The sequence below is a fragment of the Microcaecilia unicolor genome, chromosome 6 (genome assembly GCF_901765095.1).
Source record: "Microcaecilia unicolor chromosome 6, aMicUni1.1, whole genome shotgun sequence".
In the NCBI taxonomy this organism is placed as follows: Eukaryota; Metazoa; Chordata; class Amphibia; order Gymnophiona; family Siphonopidae; genus Microcaecilia; species Microcaecilia unicolor.
The window spans coordinates 44,589,141-44,610,668 of NC_044036.1; the positions used below are offsets into that span (position 1 = coordinate 44,589,141).

General features: G+C 46.1%; 1 protein-coding gene across 1 annotated transcript in view; it reads right to left on the bottom strand.

The window, feature by feature from the left end:
- The window catches only part of C6H1orf141 (chromosome 6 C1orf141 homolog), an 88,564-nt gene that overhangs the window by 63,035 nt on the left and 4,001 nt on the right, over positions 1–21,528 (bottom strand). Inside the window, exon 2 of the mRNA XM_030207444.1 lies at positions 5,291–5,378. Within this exon, the coding sequence (XP_030063304.1) occupies positions 5,291–5,365 (75 nt within the window). The 5' untranslated portion in view covers positions 5,366–5,378. The remainder of the gene's footprint in view (positions 1–5,290; positions 5,379–21,528) is intronic.

Genomic DNA, 21,528 nt, shown 5'->3' on the forward strand with positions numbered 1-21,528 from the left:
TGTATTCTCCCCCTCTCTTATCATCTGATAAATTTCATTCAAGTAACCTCCTCTTGCAGTCTTTTCCAGTCACCACCAATACCTTTGGGAATATCCAGGATATTGACCCTTATATCCTCTCCAATACTGTCTCTTCTCTCCTCTCCTCTCCAGCTTTGATAGATTCTGCTAATGAGTCAGTTTGTTGTTAAAACACTATACTCTCTTTTGCTTTGGACACTCTTATCTTGCCCTTCTTCTACTGTGCAAGAGTGTCATCTAATGTTACAGTAAATGAAGACTGTCATAAAAGTAAAATTATCTTCACTACAAGTATAAAAATAAGATTCACATTTGGTAACTGGAATGCATATCAATGTGTACATGGATGACTTTCTTGCCTTCCTTACCTAGTTACCCCTGCAATCTTCCAATTCCCACTGGGTTTTTAAATGGCCTTCAAATTGTTCATTCCCCATGGTCATTCAACTCACTGGGTTTACTTTGTCTCTCTTATTTATCTTCCAATGAAACTAAATGGGCAAAAAATACTCCTTGCACTGATTGCAAGGTATGTTTGGGTTTTCGTCTTGGACACTACACAGTGTGCCAAGACACCAAAGTTATATGTCATAAATATCAAGTTTATTATAAATTTTGCTACCCCGCCCATCATGGAAACGTCTGGGTGGCTTACAGACTAAAAGATAGAGAGTAAAAAAGGAGAAAGTGATGAAAGAGGAGGGGAGGGATGGAAGTACAATTATATAGAGGAAAGTAGGAGGGACGAAAGAAAGGGAGAGCTGAGACTGGCTAGATGGGAATCACAACACCCACCTCCACAGTGCCCCAAAGTAAAATTAGGAGTACAAATCTAGGAAAAGAAATGTTTTAAGATTTAAAAAGCTTTGCCGGTATGTTTCTTGGCGAAGGGACCGGGGTAACTTATTCCAATGCTCAGTAGTTTGAACTGAAAAAATGGCTTTTCTGGTGTGTTGATGGATGAATATCAACTTCGCAGCTACATGTTCATCTCTCATGTCCATGGCCAAGACTGTTCCTGTATTGAAAGTATATGTTCGAACCGTACCTTTACCCTTGCCTTTTTCATCTGTACTCCTTGAACACCGCATTGCATGACAACTTCAAGAATATTTGAAAACATCACAGAAAGATTGTGCTGCATTCCACGCAAAGTTCATTATAAGGTGACAGTAAATGCAATAAAAACAATGTGGGCAATATTCCGTCAGCACCCATCTGCATTTCTTTAAAACGCAGGTCATGGCTTGCTAAATTAGACCTCAGTATTCAGTGCCGGCCCCTAGCCGGGTACAGGTACCGAATATCAGGTTACAAGGTGGCTCCTGGGAGTTACCCAGGATACAAGGAGAACCTTTTCTATGTCCTATGTTAACCAGATAGCTATCCGGGCACCACCGTTGAATACTGGTGGTGCCTGGCTAACTCCCGGGTCTGCCATGACTCCACCTCCCCTCCTCTCGACACTAACTGGATAGTGCTGCGGTGTCCGAGCAGATAAACAGCACTAATCTGGTTAAGTGTCAACAAATATCTGTTCTAGGGCTAGCCAACGTGATTTAAATCAGGCAGAAGCTGCTCCTGCCTGGTTACATTGTTTGAAATATTAACCTGAATGCATTTTGGGGTAAATTCTATAAGTGGCACCTAAAAATCAGTGCCACAAATTTTACGTGTCCTTTATAGAATAGCGCTTAAGGCATAAACTGCGCCTAACTAGGCGCCAGCAATTACGCCTGCTAAAAGGAGGTGTAAATGCCGGTGCCGAAATTAGGTGCGGTTAGGCTGAATTCTATATTTACGCATGTAAAATTTTGGAAAGCCCCCCCCAAATTTACACACATTAGGATTTACTCACAAACTGTTATAGAACACGATCTGTGCGTAAATCCTAATTAAGGCCAATTAAAGTCAATAATTGTTCGCAGCCAATTACTGGTGCCCATCGGCATGTTAAGCAATTAAGTTGCGCGCACAAATCAGCTACGTGCCCTGACTTGCGTGCATAAATTAGTCACGATTTATAGAATCCGAGGGTTTATGTCTGTGAAAATATATGCTGTAAAAGACACACAAAAATATTGTGGGATCGCAGTAGCATTACAGCTCCCTGCCTGGAGAGATCACAACACGTGATGAAGCCGCCAGCATTACACTGCCAATAAACTGAATTAGCACACTGTTCTACTCAGCAACTACTTCCCAGAGTCTTGTCGAAACGATACTGCATTGGTTCTACACGATATAGGTCTTTTGAGCTAAGAAATAAGTGGGTCAATTTTCAAAAGAGAATATGTGTCTACTGGCAGTCAGTAATCATATAGGTCCCATTGATTTTAAAAGTCTATATTGATAGTGCTACGGTGAAAATTTGTCTAACTGTCTGGCACTATGGGCTAATTTTATAAGATGCTGCCTAGTTATAGACATCAAGAACACACATAAAATGCAGTATTTAACGAGTATATATGGCCTCATATAAAATACTGACTGGCATAAGTGTATGCCCGTTATTTGAACGGTGCGAGTTTGGGCGGAGCAAGCAAGTGCACATATTGATTTTAAGACTGTAACACACAACTACACATTAGCGTCATTTAGTGTTTGTTAATGACAATTATTGGTATTTATTTAGTGCAATAAATAAATAAATAAATAAAATTAGTTAATTATGTTACGTTTGCCACTGGCCCTATTCTATAACTGTTCGCCTAACTTTGGGTGCCATTTATAGAATTTGGGGGTATATGGAAAGTTTCTATATTTAGTTTAAACCTGCTGAAAGGCACCTATTGATCTGCAACTGGTGTTTAAATAAATACATTGAGTGCTGCTGCTGAAAATGCCCCCCCCCCCCCCACACACACACACCAATTTTTTATTTGATGAATAAATTGTATTCGGGAAGATAAAGCACAAGTGGTTACACAATTCAAATCTGTTATAGGCTCAATAGCCTCCAATTCTTTTTGCTCTGATCAAACAAAAAAAAAGCGATTTAACAAAATGAAACTGCACTGGTGGAAATAAATGTGCTTATTCAAATCACTAGTGCTATGAGACAGGACAAAACTGACTGCACCAAATTCTCAGACAAAACATTTAGCAGTTTTGCAGGGCATAAAAGTCTTTGGAAATTAATACTGCTCACGCAAGCCAGTTACTGCTGCCCCAGTTTGGAATTAGTGACCTTGGTCACTTGATCACTGTTAATGTTAAAACTATATTAACAATGAGTGAATTAAAAAAAACAAACCTTTCCTTCAACGTGATTTTCTTTTGCTTCACCAAAACAATTTTGTCCAAATATTTTGTTCTAAAGAATTTTTAATTTGCTTTATATCAATACTCCAGAACTGTTGCAATAACCCAGAAGTACTTTTGGTTAACAAGTAAATACTACCCCCCCCCTCTTTTACAAAGCTGCACTAGCAGCTGCAGCACGGTAATGCCGACACAGCCCATTCACTTTCAATGGGCTATGTTGGCATTATCATGCAGCTCTGTAAAAAGGGGGGGGGGGGGGTAACTGTATTTTAGCAAGGCTTAATTTAGCTCAGGATAAAGTAATCAGATGCCCCTGTTAAAACCACTGCATTATTAACTCAGTGTATTTGTAATGGTATCAGTTTATTATATTTTGCTGGATTATATATACACCAATATATTTGTGCAGCTTTTATATATTTGACACTGCAGCAGAGAAAATAGTTTCATTTCAAGCCCCTCTCTCCCCATTCCTTTTCTGGGAACTTCTGATAGCAGGGATAGTTAATTACAAACACTTAACAAAGACAAAAGAGAGATATATAACTCTCTCTGCCCTCCCACCTAAAAGGACTGAACAAAAGCATGACTAAGGTGGGTACTGGACGCTCATCAGGACATCTCTGAAAACCAAAGACCCAAGAGACCGAAAGTCTGGAGAGCCCATTGAAGACAAAGACTTCAGATGGGGAAACCATAAACAGGACATTTGCTTGTCAAAGGTATACCTGCCCCTCCCATCAGCTTTCAGACATGTGCAGAAAGGAAGGACTTATAATGTGGTCATGTGAACAGACTACATTAACCATAATGCCTTGCAAAATATCCAGGACATGCACACACCATGCTTCTCTGCTAACATTATAAAAGGCCTGAAAACAGCCCAGCTCGCTCTCTTGGAACCTGCCTCCTCTTGGGACCTGCTGCTCTCTTTGGGGTACGCTGATGCCTTGCTCCTGAAACATGTGCTCATCAATCAGCTGGACCACAGAATGCTTGTAACAAGGACTTGTAAGTAACATAACTTTTGATCTAGACCTGCTACTTTGCCTTACTTAAGCACAGATTATCTGTAAAGATCTCTTAAAACCTACCTCTCATGTGCCATTGTATATTAAATCAACCTTTTTGAAGCTAAAATTACGGTCTCTTTGTGTTCTGAGTATATGGTATCTTTTATATATACTTAATTTATTTAATTTATTGCAATTATCACCTTTGGTGATTGGTGGAGAAATTAATATCCTAAAACTTATAAATACAGCACCTGCTCTTAAATTATAAACAGTAGCGAGTGCTCTCTAGAGCTCTTTTCCCCAAATAAATCATTTCTTGTAACATATTGTGATAGGCCACTGAACATGGCAGTACATATCCTATATAATAATTCTCACCTCCAACATTCTATGTGTCTGCCTGCCTGTGTCTGTAACTTTCTTCACAGATGGGCTCCGAAGCCCTAGCTGATGTCACTAGACCCATTATGACGAATCCTATATAATAATTCTCACCTCCAACGTTCTGACTTGCCTGGGACCGTGGCTCATTCCGAGTTGGTCTGCTAGGCTCCGTAGATCAGGCTGACATCACCGTAGCCATTATGATGTCAACTTCAGAACCCGGGGAAAACAAAAAACATGCCTCACAGCTGATCCATGTCCAGAGGAGGGTCGCTGAACATGGGTGGGTGGAGGGGGGGCAGGGGAGAGAGGAGGTCGCTGGACATGGGTGGCTGGAGGGGGGGCAGGGGAGAGAAGAGGGCCGCTGGACATGGGTGGCTGCAGGGGAGAGAGGAGGTTTGCTGGACATGGGTGGCTGCAGTGGGCGCAGGGGGAGAGAAGGGTCGCTGGACATGGGTGGCTGCAGGGGAGCCGAGGAAAACCTTGCTAGCGCCCGTTTCATTTGTGTCAGAAACGGGCCTTTTTTACTAGTGTCAAATAAACTTGAGATTTTAGCTGTTATCCAAGAAACATTAAACATTGATTTACAGACTTTTACTAACCTTTGAATGCTTAGCCAGAATCTTCTGTGAACGCTTGTCTAAAGCATCAAATCCTACTAACAATCTCTGTGCCATTTCAGGAATCTTCCTAATTCAAATAAAAAAAAAAAAGAGAGATGTTTACTACAAAGATTTTGCAGACATGGATATTTAATACGTTAAAAAGACAGTGGATGTGTAAAACTGGGCTATTCTTGGGGGGAGGGGGGTCATTACAGAGGAAAGGAGGGGGGAGGATTTTAAATAGAGTCTTGAGAAAAAAGGGGAAAAATCTCTGGTCACTCATCACATTTGTAACTGTTTTACTTTATGTTATGCTTTATTGAAATGAATAATGTTGTTGTACTATTGAGTGACTTATTAAAGATATTTAAAGATAAAAGGGCTTACCACTGGATGCCCCTATGATCAGAGATAATAGCATGCAAATTTAAGCACACTTCTACCCTATTATCACAGAGAATAGTGTGCTTAAATTTGCATGCTTATTAAAGATATTTAAAGATAAAAGGGCTTACCAACTGGACGCGCTCAGGCTCCTGTGGTAAGTTTCTAATCTGCTTGCACAAAACGCAGGCTTAAAAATATTTTCACAGACGAGGTGCATCTGGGGCAAAGAGAGATAGAGAGCGCTAACTGATTAGCGCAGGATTAGCATATGAGCCCTTGGCCGCCTACAAAATAGTATCGGTAAGTGCTCATGCATTAATTTTATTTTAATGGCCACACACTAATGGCGACATTAGTGTATGGCCTTTAATAGGGAAAATGGAAGAATCGGCCATTTTCTGGCTGCATTTAAAAATGGCCTTAGCATGTGGAAAAAATCGATGTATGGGCTTCGCTAAGGCCACTTTCTACTGCAGCTTAGTAAAAGGACCCTATAGTTCATTGTTTGAAACAAAGCAAGTTCAGCTAGTTTGCTCAGAAAAGCAAATAAGACACAACAAGTTCTGTTATTTTTGTAGCTGATTGTATTAGACAACTGAATAATAATGGGGCTCATTTTCAAAACAGAAAAAACATCCAAAAAGCGGCACAAAGCAGCAGATGGAGGTTTTGTTTGCCGAAACATCCAAATCGATGTTTTCAAAATACATTTTAAGACTGCTTTCTATGCAGTTCGTATGCAGTATATTCAAATCACAATGGGGTGTGTTGGGGGCGGAATTTGAGCATTCCCAAAACTTGGAAATACTTCTGCCATAATGGAACAAAACAAAAAACATTTAGGGCTAAAAGTTAGATGGTTTGGGGTCTGTTTTACTAAGCCACGCTAGCGGCTTCCACGCGGCATTGCCAACGCAGCCCATTCAAAGTGAACAGGCTGTGTCGGCACTAGCGCACGGCCAGCCTTGCTAGCGGCTTAGTAAAACCCAGTGTTGGTCTAAACCTGTTTTAATCATAACAAAGTCACTAAAGGTTCCTAGATGACCAAATGACCAATGGAGAGATTAAGGCATGACCCCCTCCTTACTCCCCCAGTGGTCACTGATCCCTTCCACATCCCAAAGATGTGAAAGAAATAGTACATACCACTCCCTATGAGGCCCTTTTACTACGACACGTAAGAGTCTACGCACGCCCAAAGCGTGCCAAAATGGCGTTACCACCCGACTACCGCATGGCTCTTGCCGTAATTTCATTTTTGGAGTACGTCCAATACACATGTCTGAGAAATATTTATTTTCGGGCACACGTAATGGACGCACGCCAAGTGGCATTTGGCACGTGTAGGTCATTACCACCTGGTTACCGCGTGAGTCTTTACTGCTAGGTCAATGGCTGGTGGTAAGGTCTCAGACACAAAATGGACGCGCGGCAATTTTCATTTTGCCACACGTCCATTTTCAGCAAAAAAAAAACTGGGCCTTTTTTACAGGCGCGCTACAAAATGGATCGGCACACGCCCAAAACCCACGCCTACACTACCGCAAGCCATTTTTTAGCGCGCCTTAGTAAAAGGACCCCTAGGTTTTTTTTTAAGTTTCCTTTGTCATTTATACAAAATTTTCATTTTGTTCTCTTTTTGAAAAAATGTTTTAATTTCAGGGACAATGTTGTAAATAATTGTGAACTATTAAGAGTGCACACTATTTGTGAAGAGAAGCACTCCTTTTCAATAGTGCACATTCTTTAAGTAGAGCATGATTTATTTCTTGGAAAAGAATGTGCACTTATCACAAATAATACCAGGGCTTTTTTTATGAGGGTACTGGGGGATACTGAGTACCGGCACCTTTTCCATTGTCTGCTAAAACTGACACATGGACCCCATGTTTTAATTAAAGAGCTCAGGCTCTACACAACAATTCTGCCTTCTCATAGATTCTGTGATTGGTTGCAGGGGGCTCAGTAATCACGCTGCCCCTGAAGGGTGGCCTAGTATTTGAGTACTGGCACCTTTTTTGCTAGAAAAAATGCACTGAATAGTACACACTATTTACGACAGGAAAAACCATGAAATTTCAGGGTTTTTCCCCCCTGTTTTGGGCTAAAAAACACATGAAAAGAATTGGAAATGCCATTGACATTTACCATGTCATTTCAAATAAATGTACATCCTTAACTATCTTATGGTTTGAGCATATCTGCTACAGATTGAACAATTTCAAGTTTCATATTCACCTTTTCTCTGTCATACTAGTATCAAAGTGTAAGAAGCCATTTTCACTAGAACTCCCATTTCCTTCACAAGAACAAGTGGCTAAAATATAAATACAGTAAAATAAAATCACTGCATAATATTCAGCTGCATTTATCCAATTAGGAGAACTTCCTACCCAGACTGATGTCACTCACCAGGGCTGTACCTGGATGCATAACTGTCCGGATAAGGTGACTGAAAAGCTGGACAGACTGCCCCTGTGCTATCTGGAGAGTGCCAGGGTGGTCTGAGCAGCGCCAGATTTTATCCCGATATTTATTTTGGGGGGATTTATTAACCGCCTTTATGAATAGATTCACCCAAGGTGGTGTACAGCAGGTACAGTTTAACAATAAACTTACAATTTTGTTAATGAGTGGCCAAGTGGTTAGAGCACCGGTCTTGCAATCCAGAGGTGGCCGGTTCAAATCCCACTGCTGCTCCTTGTGATCTTGGGCAAGTCACTTAACCCTCCATTGCCTCAGGTACAAACTTAGATTGTGAGACCTCCTGGGACTTAAAAATATCCAAAGTACCTGAATGTAACTCACCTTGAGCTACTACTGAAAAAGGTGTGAGCAAAATCTAAATAAATAAATAATAATTAAAATAAATAATAATATTAAAATGACTAAATATAAATACAATAAATTAGGTAAACTTGGAAATACGATGTCAGTATAATACAAAGAATACCATAACAGACAGCATGGAAAAATATTCAAATAATATAGATATAATACGATGTCAGCATAATACCAATGAAATACCTAATAAACAACGCAGTAGGACATTCAAATAGCACAGACATGATGCTAATGCTTTTATATGTAACTGAGGGGCCAAGTGTGGACAAGATGGGTAGTACAAACAGATGGGTGGGACCACATTCAGTTCAAGCTTCTGCTACTAACCTACAAATGCACTCGATCTGCAGGCCCTCCTTACCTCTCAACCTTCATCTCCCCTTACGTTCCTACCCGTAACCTCCGCTCTCAAGACAAATCCCTCCTTTCAGTACCCTTCTCCTCCACCGCCAACTCCAGGCTCCACCCTTTCTGCCTCGCCTCACCCCATGCGTGGAACAAACTCCCCGAGCCCATACGCCAGGCCCCCTCCCTGCCCATCTTCAAATCACTGCTTAAAGCCCACCTCTTCAATGTCGCCTTCGGCACTTAACCACTACACCTCTACTCAGGAAATCTAGACTGCCCCAACTTGACATTTCGTTATTTAGATTGTAAGCTCCTTTGAGCAGGGACCGTCCTTCTTTGTTAATTTGTACAGCGCTGCGTAACCCTAGTAGCGCTCTAGAAATGTTAAGTAGTAGTAGTAAACTCAAGGCAAAATCTTTGTAGAGTTAAACAAGATATAAGGAACTGATCTAAGTCGCAGGGTGTGCAGCAAGCTGGTCCAGGAGTGGAGCGAGTATATAGTCAGTCACCACATGCATTAAAAGCTTGTGAGAAGAGCCAAGCTTTCACCTGCTTCCTGAAGTAGAGGTAGTCTCAAGTTAGATGTAGACCCTCTGGGAATAAATTCCAAAGCGTGGGGGCTACTCATGAGAAAGCTCGCTGGCGGGTATCACACCAAACAATTTCTTTTGATGATGCTCCTTGAAAGGACCTTAGCAGGCTCATTTTCAAGAGGACGCCCATCTTTCGACACAAATCGGAAAATGGGCGTCCTTCTCACAGGGTCGCCCAAATTGGTATAATCGAAAGCCGACTTTGGACGTCCCCAACTGCTTTCCGCTGCAAGGACAACCAAAGTTCACGGGGGCATGTCGGAGGCGTAGCGAAGGCGGGACTTGGGCGTGCCTAACATATGGACGTCCTTGACCCATAATGGAAAAAAAAGGGCGTCCCTGACGAGCACTTGGACAACTTTATCTGGTTCTGTTTTTCTTACGACCAAGCCACAAAAAGGTGCCCAAAATGACCAGATCACCACTGGAGAGAATCGGGAATGACCTCCCCTTACTCCCCCAGTGGTCACTAACCCCCTCCCACCCTCAAAAAAAATCTAATATTTTGTGCCAGCCTCTATGCCAGCCTCAAATGTCAAACTCAGCTCCATCACAGCAGTATGCAGGTCCCTGGAGCAACTTCAAGCAGGCAGACCCAGGCCCATCCCCCTCCCTACCTGTTACACTTGTAGTGGTAAATGTGAGCCCTCCAAAACCCACCAGAAACCCACTGTACCCACATCTAGGTAAGGGCTATGGTAGTGGTGTACAGTTGTGGGTAGTGGGTTTTTGGGGGGGGGGGGGTTATGGGGCTCAGCACACAAGGTAAGGGAGCTATGTAACTGGGAGCAATTTATGAAGTCCACTACAGTGCCTCCCAGGGTGCCCGGTTGGTGTCCTGGCACGTCAGGGAGTCCAGTGCACTACGAATGCTGGCTCCTCCCACAACCAAAGGGCTTGCATTTGGTCATTTCTGAGATGGGTGTCCTTGGTTTCCATTATCGCCGAAAATCAGAAACGACCAAGTTTAGGGACGACCATCTCTAAGGACAACCTAAATTTCAAGATTTGGGCGTCCCCGACCGTATTATCGAAACGAAATATGTACGTCCATCTTGTTTCGATAATATGGGTTTCCCTGCCCCTCCATTGGGATGTTTTACGAGGACGTCCTCAGCAAAACTTGGGTGTCCCTTTCGATTATGCCCCTCTAGATGTCTCAAAGGTGTGTAAAGGGCTAACTTATTCTTTAACTACTCTGGCCCATTTTGTCTGGGGACCTTGAAAATCAAACACAGGGCCCTGTTTACTAAACCACTATCGTTTTTAACTTGCGCACTAAAAATACTAGCGCACCTTAGTAAACCGGGCCCACAGGGTTTTAAATTTAGCCCTGTAAAGTACCAGTAGCCAGTGTAGTTTCTGCAGGAAGGGTGTGATGTGGTCATGCCGCTTGCAGCCTTCTATCAGTCAGGCTGCAGCATTCTGAATTAGCTGGAGCTGATGCAAGCTCTTTTTGGTTTGAACAGTGTACAGGCATTACAGTAGTCTAGTTGTGACGTTATCATGGCATGGACCACTGTGGTCAGACTCATCTTTTGAATATATGGAGAGAGATTTCATAGTTGCCACAGGTGATAGAGCCAATTTTTTTCAGGTTGTTTGAATTTAAGGGATTAGAGTGAGTGATGAGTACAGCAGTATCGCAAGATTCCTGACCTGTGATTTTAGGGGGAGATCTTATTTCGCAAAAGGTATTTTGAAGTCAGGCATTTATCCACTTGTGTTATGTACCCAAAGAATCTCTGTTTTGCTTGGGTTCAGGCAGAGTTTGTTGTTTATTGCCTATTCCTGAGTTGCAGTTAGACAGATAGTCAGTTTATTCAAAGCTGTGGGTAGATCTGGTTCAGTGGGCATGAGTAACATATAGTAAATGACGGCAGATAAAGACCTTTATGGTCCATCCAGTCTGCCCAACAAGATAAACTCATTTTACATGGTTTGTGATACTTTAATTGCATACCATCAGCATAGATGTAGAATTTTGTGCCAATTGACTGAAGCAGTCAGTCAGAGGATTGAGGTAGATATTAAATAAAATGGGACAGTATGGATCCCTGTGGCACCCCACAGTTCAATGCCCAAGGTAATGATGTGCTGTTGTTGAAGAGAACTGATTGTTGTCTGTCTGCCAAATAGGATTTGAACCATGTAAATACCATGCCACTGACACCTGTTTCTGCTAGTCTTGTAAGCATATTGTGATCCACTGTGTCTAAGGCTGCTGAGAAATCCAGCAACACTAGCATCGAGGCAGATCCCGTCACAGTTTCTGTGTAGATCATCGAGAAGGGGCACAATAACTATGTTCCGTACCCAGGTCTGAAGACAGATTGACCTGGGTCTAGCCAATTACTTTCATTTAGCCAGTCGTTGAGTTGAACGCAGACTGTCTGTTCTATAAGTTTTTGCCAAGAAAGGAATGTTACAGACTGGTCGGTAGTTTTCAAGCTTGTCCTAATAAAAGGAGCTGTTTTTCAGTAGGGGGCGAACCACAGCTTTTTTTAGGCAGTTGTTGGCAGCTGTCCTTCCACAAGAGAGAAGTTAATTTTTGTGGCCCCTTCAATGAGGCCTGTGTTTGCTCGCTGTACTATCTTTGCTGGGCAGGTTGTTGGCCGCAGACCTTTCAAAATATTTTCAAGAGCTTCCTCTGTGACCTGGTTGAACGAGTCCAGATGGCTGTGCATAGTTGGGCGAGAGGGAGTGTTCTCCTCATTAGCTGGTGATAGCTTTGATGGGACTGTCTGTAGGTCCTGATGGAGACCTTTAAGTTTGTTGGCAAAGTATGTGGCAAAAATTATTGCTGGTTAGTTGTGACTGGGAAGGCTGGTTCTGTTGTGGGGTTTGCAGTAGGCTGTTTACTATTTTAAATAGTTGCTTGGTTGAATTTGCAACTTGCTCAATGTGTTGAGAGAAATATTGTTTTTTTGGCTGTTAAGACCTGGTGGTACATTGCCATGTGTTTCTTACAGTTGAGCCTGTCTTCATCTAGGTGAGATCTGCACCATTTTCTTTCAAGTTGGCGTCCTTGATGCTTAAGAACCTATAGTTCTGAGGAGAACAATGGGGAACATTTGTGTGTAGGCAATAGGACCTTCTTTAGAGGAGCTGTTTTTTTTTCCAATGCCATTGCTAAGCAATCATTCCAGATATCAGCCTGTTCTGACACTGTCTTCATCTTTTCATCCACTATGGGGTAGGACAAGGCCTCTAGGAAGCTATCAGCAGTCATATTTTTCATGTCTCAAAATCCCTTCCAAACTTTAGTTGGTCCCATCTGTTTTTGGTACTCCTTAATAGAAAATGTGATTAGAAAATGATTTGTAAATGATAGGGATGTTATCTTGATGCCACCGGCCTTATTATGTTCAAAGATGTCGACCCCTTTGCAGAACTCCAAGAGGGGCATTTTTGATATGACGTCTAAGCCCAACTAACTGAAGTGGGGTATAAAGACATTTTCAAAGACATCTCTCTTTTTTTTTTTTTAAATGGCTATTTGCTAGATGTTTTTGTGCTTTCTGCGTTTATCTTTTTGGCCCATTTTCGGGAAAAAAAAAAACGTCCACATGAAAAAACACACAAAATAAAGCCATTGGGATGCAGGAGGAGCCAGCATTCTTAGTAGACTGGCCACACAAACATCCTAGGAGAGCAATGGGGCGCCCTAGGGGACACTGCAGTGGACTTCAAATAAATGCTACCAGGTACACATCTCACCATAGCTCCCTTATCTTGTCTGCTGAACCCCCTAAAACCCACTACCCCCAACTGTACACCACTACAATATCCCTTATGGGTGAAGGGGGCACCTATATGTAGGTACAGTGGATTTCTGGTGAGTTTTGGAGGGCTCACAGTTTCCAGCATAAGTGTAACAGGTAGGGGGAGGTATTGGCCTGGGTCCACCTGTCTGCAGTGCACTGCACTCACGAGTAGAATACTGTCTCCAGGGACCTGCATGCTGTTCTAATGGACCCAAGTATTACATCTGAGGCTGGCAAGTAATGTTTTTAATCAAATTATTGGGGTGTGGGAGGGGGTTAGTGACCACTGGGGGAGTAAGGGGAGGTCATCTCTGATTCCCTCCAGTGGTCATCTAGTCATTTAGGGCACCTTTTTGTACCTTATTTGTTATAAAAACAGGTCTAGCTCAAAACATTTTAGTTTTAGTCCTGGACGGTTTTGTTTTGTTCCATTATGGCTGAAAAGCATCCAAGTGTTAGGAACACCCAGATCCCGCCCTTAACAAGCCCCCTTGTGATTTGAGCACACTTCTGAAGGACTTCATAGAAAAACGTCCAAATGCAGATTTATGCCACTTTTTAGACATTTTTCTCTTTTGAAAATGAACCCCCTAGAAATGCCATCATATCAAGGAAGGCAGAAGGTGGTGTCTGGAGTTTCGCTGTGTAAGTTAATGTCTCCCATGATCAGTAAGTAATCTAAAGCATTGACAATATTCAGTGCTAGCACCTGGATAAAAGCTGAATTTATGGAATAATTTTAAAGTTTTTCAGAATAGATTAAATTCAATGTTTTTGATGGAGACTGGTAATTATTTGTAATGCATTAAATTTGTGATGCTTTGAATCACCCCATTCATGAAGTAAGTCACACTAAATTTTCACAGTGATGTATTTAACTGCAATGACCTCATTAAGGGGTCCTTTTACTAAGGTGCACTGAAAAATGGCCTGTGGTAGTGTAGACACGTGTTTTGGGTGCGCGCAGAATCATTTTTCAGCTTACCTGCAAAAATTGCCTTTTTAAAATTTTTGCTGAAAATCTACGTGTGGCAAAATGAAAATTGCTGCGCATCCATTTTGGGTCTGAGAACTTACCACCAGCCATTGACCTAGCGGTAAAGTCTCACGCGGTAATGACTTATGCAAATCAAATGCCACTTAGTGCATGTCCAATACGCGCATCCGAAAATAAAAATTATTTTTCGGACGTGCGCCAAAAATGAAATTACTGCAAGAGCCACGTGGTAGCCAGGCGGTAGCTCCATTTTGGCACACATTGGGCGCGCATAGATGCTTATGCGGCTTAGTAAAAGGGCCCCTAATTTTAATAAGGCTGAGTCACAATGAAGGAGTGGAACGCCGGATACTGCTCGAATACTATGAATACTACTGAGCAACAGGACAACCTCATGTTTTTGTGCCTACTGATGGACTTATACTTATGCACTCTACCTCTGCTTTTGGCTGTTTAGCCACACCTTATCACTGCACTGGACATTTGTGCCTTATCCAGTTTTACTGTTTGCTAACGAAAGAAGTTTGCTGTTTACTAATGTAAAGATAGAATGCAGGGCTATTAGACATATAGCTTGTAACAGTAGTTTGCAAGGCCTATACAAGACCAGCTTGCATGTAGCAGCGCCATCTGAATAGACGACCTTGGTGGGTGCTGACACCCCGCCCTGCATTCCTGAGCCGAACGAACCTTATCTCCTGTGCTAGAAAGGAGCATTGTGTGTGTGAAGAATAAGCTGCTAAGTTTCGTTTTTCTTGCCAGTATCATTTCAGTGTTATGACGTGTGTACGTACTGGGACTACAATTTTGTACTGTAAGAACTACAAATGTTTACTGCGCATGTCGGTTGTGGCGTGTAAGGGGCCAAATGCGCAGGCCTGTAGGGGAGTATAAATGTAAGTGTCAGATGATTTATGACACACAGTGTCCCGAGACTACTCGGTGCTGTTCACTTGCTAGCAATAAAGTTGCCTTGTTTGGAAACAAAATTTGCCTTTCGTCTCCTGATTCCCCACCTGTTTCATTGGCGACCCAGATGGGACAGAAGTAGAAAGGGGAATCGGATTATATTCTTCCCCTCCCCCACTGCGGTCGGATCGGGTCATCGACCCCCACCCGAGAAGGTGGTGAGTGGCCACCGCTGATTTCAGCGTCCATCTCCCGGAGGAGGGCCGATCAACTCCGCCTGACTGTAGAGGGGGCTGTGTGGTTCCGACAAGGCACCTTTTTCCATTTCAGAGAGAAGCATACGACGGCGCGGCCTGCGACCCCGGCGGACAGGCGAGTATACTCTACGTAGTGACCGGCCCAGTAAGGACCGAAGAAGAGGCGTGATCACCCTCTTTTAGCCAGTGACTAATACGGACTATTGGTATACGACTAGGTCCCGAAACTCACTAGGCTCCGACGACGAAACCGAGCGGCGAACGGGAGGGTTTCTTGTGGCGTATGAAAGTGTGTGAATGGGCTTGCAGTTCCAGGCCGGGCGACCGCGTCCTGGTCAGGCCGAGTGTTGACCCTTCTGTGTCTGGTGGAACGAGACCCCTTACTCCTCCACCGCCCCTTTCCCCCTTTGTCCGTCACCTGTCCTTTGGCACTCAGGTTAGGATGGGCGGGGGTGGGTCTTCACCGTTAGATTTAATGATGGAACACTTTAGCGAAGTGTTCGACCTAGATAAATGTAGCAGGGCCGGGATGATACAGAGATGTCAATTTATGTGGCCAGGGCTAGGTATTGCTGGATGGCCCCCGGAAGGGTCATTCGAGTATGAAAAAGTGGCGGCGGTCATGAATATTGTTATAGTCGAGGGAAACCCAGGCTGTCCCGAGGACATTCCATACATAGAAGCGTGGTTGGATGTAGTCCGGGATCCGCCGGCTTGGGCCCAACGAAAGGTAGAAAAGGCCGCCCTCATGTTGGTAAAGCAGAGAAAAGGCCGGAAAACTAAACTTAAAACCCTGCCGACCCATGCCTTCGCTCTCCAAAGCTCGGCAACCGCTGCCGTCCCGAAGGCCGCAGGGACCGCCCCCATACGGCCTACCGCCCCTAGCGCTGAAGCCACTGAGACCACGCCCCCTGCTACCATTGGTAAGGCAGGAGCTACGCCCAGTACGACCAACACACTTTCTAGAATGAAACCCCCAAAGAAAACCCCAGGGAAAGTTCAGGGTTTGCCCGAAAAGAAGCTTCCAAAAGCCCCGATACTTGCTACGGCGGAAGCATACGAAGACGACATCGCGCCACCGCCATATGCCCCGATATACCCCGACATCGCGAGCCTGGAGGAGGGCCCGGATAACGCTGAGGCTTCCGGGTCAGAGTCGGATGCCGGAGAGATGTCCCGTCCAGACTCACCTGAGTCACCTGGCCCCGCAACCATACGGAAGAGTAAACGGGTTGTGAAGAACATTACTCGATTCCCTCAATCGAGTCCGCGCAATGCCCTCCCTTCGAGCAGGAAAGGGGGAGCCACCCACTTATTTCCAGTTCGACAATCTACCACCTATACCCCTAACCCGGTGGAAGGGGGGGGCCAGCCCATTGAATCAACAGTTTATAGCCACGTTCCCTTCTCAAGTGCCGACTTGTATAACTGGAAATTGCATGGGCCGTCCTACGACCAGAAACCCGAGCAGTTGGTAGAGCTGGTGGAAGGCATTATATACAGTTATAATCCGACTTGGGGAGACCTTAGGCAGTTGAGCGCCCACATCCTGACCACTGAAGAACGCCGCCTTTTACAACAAAATATGGAGCAAGCCGTCCGGGATGCGAACCCTACCCATGCCAACTTACAGAACCTAATAGAGACGGAGGCGCCCATCGCTGCCCCTGCGTGGGACTACCGAACCGCTGAAGGCCAAACCCTTATCCGCCGATACCAGCAGGCGTACCTGGCCGCCTTAAAGAAAGGGAAGCAGAAGGTTACCAACATGGGGAAAATCCACAGTGTAGTCCAACAAAAGGACGAGAGTCCAGGGGACTTCCTTGAACGACTTATGGAGGCATTCAGAAGGCACAGCCCGATAAATCCCGAAGACCCTAAGAACCTCCCAACCGTGGTTATGAGTTTTGTTAGCCAGTCAGCACCGGATATACGAAGAAAGCTACAGAGAACGGAGGGGTTCGAAGGGATGAGCCTCAGCCAACTGAAAGCTATAGCTGATCGCGTATTCGGATATCGCGACCAGGAAGAGAAGACGGAGGCCCGAAAGGAATCGACCAGGCGGATGCGGGAGAAGGCAGATGTGTTGGCCACGGTGCTGGAAGAACGGATGAGGTCTAGACCAAAGGGGAGGGGCAGAAGAACAAGAGGAACGCGGTCCCCCATAGGACGTAACCAGTGTGCAAATTGTCGACAAGAAGGACACTGGTGGGCTGATTGTCCAGAGGAGATACGGGACAGCCCGAGAGAAGAGGAACCATGGGACCGGCAGAGAGAGGAGGAGACGGGCGACCGTACAGGGGCCCCCAGACGAGGCCGGGGAAGGGGCCGAAGAGATAGAGGACGGGATGACCGGAGGGAATGGCAGATGGCTGTGGACGCTACCCGAGACAGCACAGCATGAAGAAACCGGGAGGGCAGAGTCCCCACTGACCCTCTGGTGGAAATTCGGGTGGGGACAGAGTCTATGAAGGCCTTACTAGACACGGGGGCCCAGCGATCTGTTATCACCACCGCCATAGCCCCAGCCACGAAAGAAACTATACCAATTGTGGGAGCCTCCGGGAAATCCCTTGCGGCCCCCCTCCTCAAGGAGCGCCAAGTCCAGATCGGAGGGACGATGGTGTCTCATCAGTTCATACACATCCCTGGATGCCCAGTCCCCTTGATTGGTCGGGACCTGCTCTGTAAGCTCCAGGCCACCTTGAAGTTCAAGACCACGGGTGAAGTGGAAGCTCGCTTTGAAGATCGGCCAGTAACACTTATCTGTCCAGTAAGAGAAGAATGGAGACTACACGCTCCCTCAACTGTAGGACCTGGCGACTGCCGTTACGACCAGAATACCCCTTTTGCCCAGCAGAGGCGAGCCATAATGGATGAAGTGCCTGATGTATGGGCAGAAGTGAACCCCGGAGGACTGGCCGTTAACGCTATCCCCATCTGGATTGAGCTCAAGCCGAATGCTCAAGTTGTCAACCAAGGACAATACCACGTCCCCTATGCAGCCCGGCATAGTATGCACACTCATCTACAGAAACTCCTTCAACAGGGGGTTCTTAAACCAATCAGATCCGCATGGAATACCCCATTGTTGCCCGTTAAGAAGCCAGGAACATCCGAATACAGACCCGTCCAGGACTTGAGGAAAGTCAACAACCAGGTAGCCGACATAGTCGCCCTCGTACCAAACCCCTACTCCATCTTAGCCCAAGTGCCATCCCAGACCAAGTGGTATAGTGTCATTGATCTGAAGGACGCCTTCTTCTCCATCCCCCTTGCTGCCGACAGCCAGAAGTTGTTTGCCTTCACGTGGGAAGACTTACAGACGGGAACCAAGCAGCAATATACATGGACCCGGCTTCCTCAGGGGTTCAAGAACTCCCCCACCCTCTTTGGTGACCAGCTTGCCCAGGACCTGAAAACGTACCAAGACGAGTACGGGCCGGTCGTCCAATACGTGGATGACCTGTTGGTGGCCCGTGAAACGTACACGGACTGTGCAGAAGCTACCCTTTACCTCTTGAAAACCCTGGAAGCCCAGGGGTACCGGGCCAGTCGCAAGAAGGCCCAGATATGCGAGATCGAAGTCGAGTATCTAGGGTTTCGCCTCCGAGAAGGAACCCGGAGGCTCGGTATTCCCCGAACTCAGGCTATCCGCAATCAACCCACTCCTGTTAATAAAAAGGAGTTGCGAGCACTCCTCGGAGCCGCTGGATATTGCCGGATATGGATCATCAATTTCGCTGTTCTGACCCCTGATCTGTACGCCAAGCTAAAAGGACCTGAACTCGAGGGCCAAAATCTCCAGTGGGAGAAACACGAACTGAAAGCCCTCCAGGACCTCAAGGATGCCCTTGCGGCCCCACCAGCGCTCGGACTGCCAGATGTGACTAAGCCGTTCCACTTGTTCATCGACGAAAAGAAGGGATTGGCACTTGGAGTCCTCACCCAACTGGTCGGCACCTGGCAACGCCCTGTAGCATACCTCTCCAAGGGCATGGACAATGTGGCACGAGGATGGCCGGGCTGCCTCCGAAGCATTGCGGCGGCCTGTCTGCTGATACACGAGGCCAATAAGCTCACCTTCGGCCAGACACTCTTTGTGACCACACCCCACACCATCCGCGGCCTACTCGAGAGCCATGGACCTAGATGGATGACCAACTCCCGATTGGTCAAATACCAAGCCCTCCTGTGCGAAAATCCGGAGGTGCGGATCCTGGACACAACCAACCTTAATCCCGCCACCCTCCTTCCGGCCCCTGAATCACCACTCCACGACTGTGAGGAGGTAATGGCCACTGTGCACTAGAGCAGACCTGACCTGAAGGACCAACCCTGGCAAGGGGGCATCACCCTTTTTACCGATGGAAGCAGCCAGGTGATAGAGGGAATTCGAAGAGCTGGCTATGCTGTTGTGTCTGAGGACCACGTGATCGAGGCTATGGCTCTGCCGCCCGGAACGTCAGCCCAGAAGGCGGAACTGATAGCTCTCACCAGAGCCCTCCGGTGGGCTGAAGGAAAAGTTGTTAACATCTACACAGATTCCAAATACGCTTTTCTCACCCTCCAGGTGCATGGAGCCTTGTACAAGGAGAGGGGATTTCTGACAGCTGAGGGGAAAGGACTTGCAAATGCCGCTGAGATCTGCCAGTTACTCGAGTCAGTATGGAAACCGAAGAAGGTGGCTGTGATGCACTGTAGGGCCCACACCGGGAGAACGGACCCTATCGCCCGGGGAAATCAGCGGGCAGACGACGCTGCAAAAAGGGCAAGTCAGCTCCCCCACTCCTCTCACCCTTCTGACCCCGTACTCGTCGTCCAGCTCCCTACAGAGACCCCTATCTACACCCCCCAAGAAACGGAGTGGGCCCAACAAGAGGGTCTGGAGTCACGCAATGGCTGGTGGATACTACAGGATGGGCGCATATGGATACCCGAAGCCTTGGCCTGGACGGTGGCCAAGGAGGCTCACGACCGCACCCACCTGGGCAGGGACGCCCTGGGGCGCTTACTTGAGAAGACCTACTACATCAACAAACTATCCCTGTGGACCAAAAACGCTTCCAGCCGATGCGCAACTTGTGCCCGGAACAACCCTCGAACGGGGCCCGGCCCTATGCCAGGACATGTTCTCCGAGGCACCAGCCCTTTCCACGTATGCCAGATTGACTTCACACACATGCCCCCGGCACGAGGCTACAAAGCTATCCTCGTCGCCGTGTGTACCTACACCGGATGGATTGAAGCCCAGCCCACTAGAACGGAAATGGCTAAAGAAGTCACCTCCCTACTGCTTCATCAAATCCTACCCAGATACGGTCTCCCCAAGCAAATAAACTCTGACAACGGTCCCGCCTTCGCCAGCGAAGTAACACAACAGCTCAGTACCAGACTGGGCCTCGATTGGAAGTTGCATTGTGCCTGGAGACCCCAAAGCAGTGGAGTAGTGGAGAGGGCTAACCGATCCCTGAAGAACCAGCTAGCCAAGCTATGCCAAGAAGCAAAAGCCAAATGGCCCGACCTGCTCCCACTGGCCTTGCTGCATCTTCGGTGTACCCCCAAGGCTACTGGCCTTACTCCTTACGAGATGATGTATGCTAGGCCACCACCACTACCCTCTTTTCCCGACTCCTTGCAGATACAGGGCGAGAGTTCCTTAGTGAAACAGATGAAAGCATTACAGGAGGTAGTGCAAGACATCCAGCAATACACTGAAAGAGTAGCTCCCTTGGTTCTCACCAGTCCCACACATCGGTTCAGGGTAGGAGATGAGGTCTGGGTAAAAGAGTGGGATGAATCTGACTGCCTAAAGCCCAAATGGAAGGGGCCCTCCCTTGTTCTCCTAACGACCTCAACCGCTGTTAAAATTGCAGGAAGCCCAGTGTGGATACATTGGACCCGACTGAAACCTGCTGCTCCCACTAGCAGCACCCTGAAGCGTTGGACTGCGCACCAACATCCTGACGCTCCATTACGGCTGACTCTAAGAAAGACGTGAACCACCAGATTCATGCCTGCCCAGCAACAGGAACTCAGCTTCTGGACCCACTGCGTTTTTGGCTCTCTGTTTATCGCAGCCTTCATCGTGGGCCTCATTATCTTCTTGCTGCAAAAGCTCGGATACCTCCCA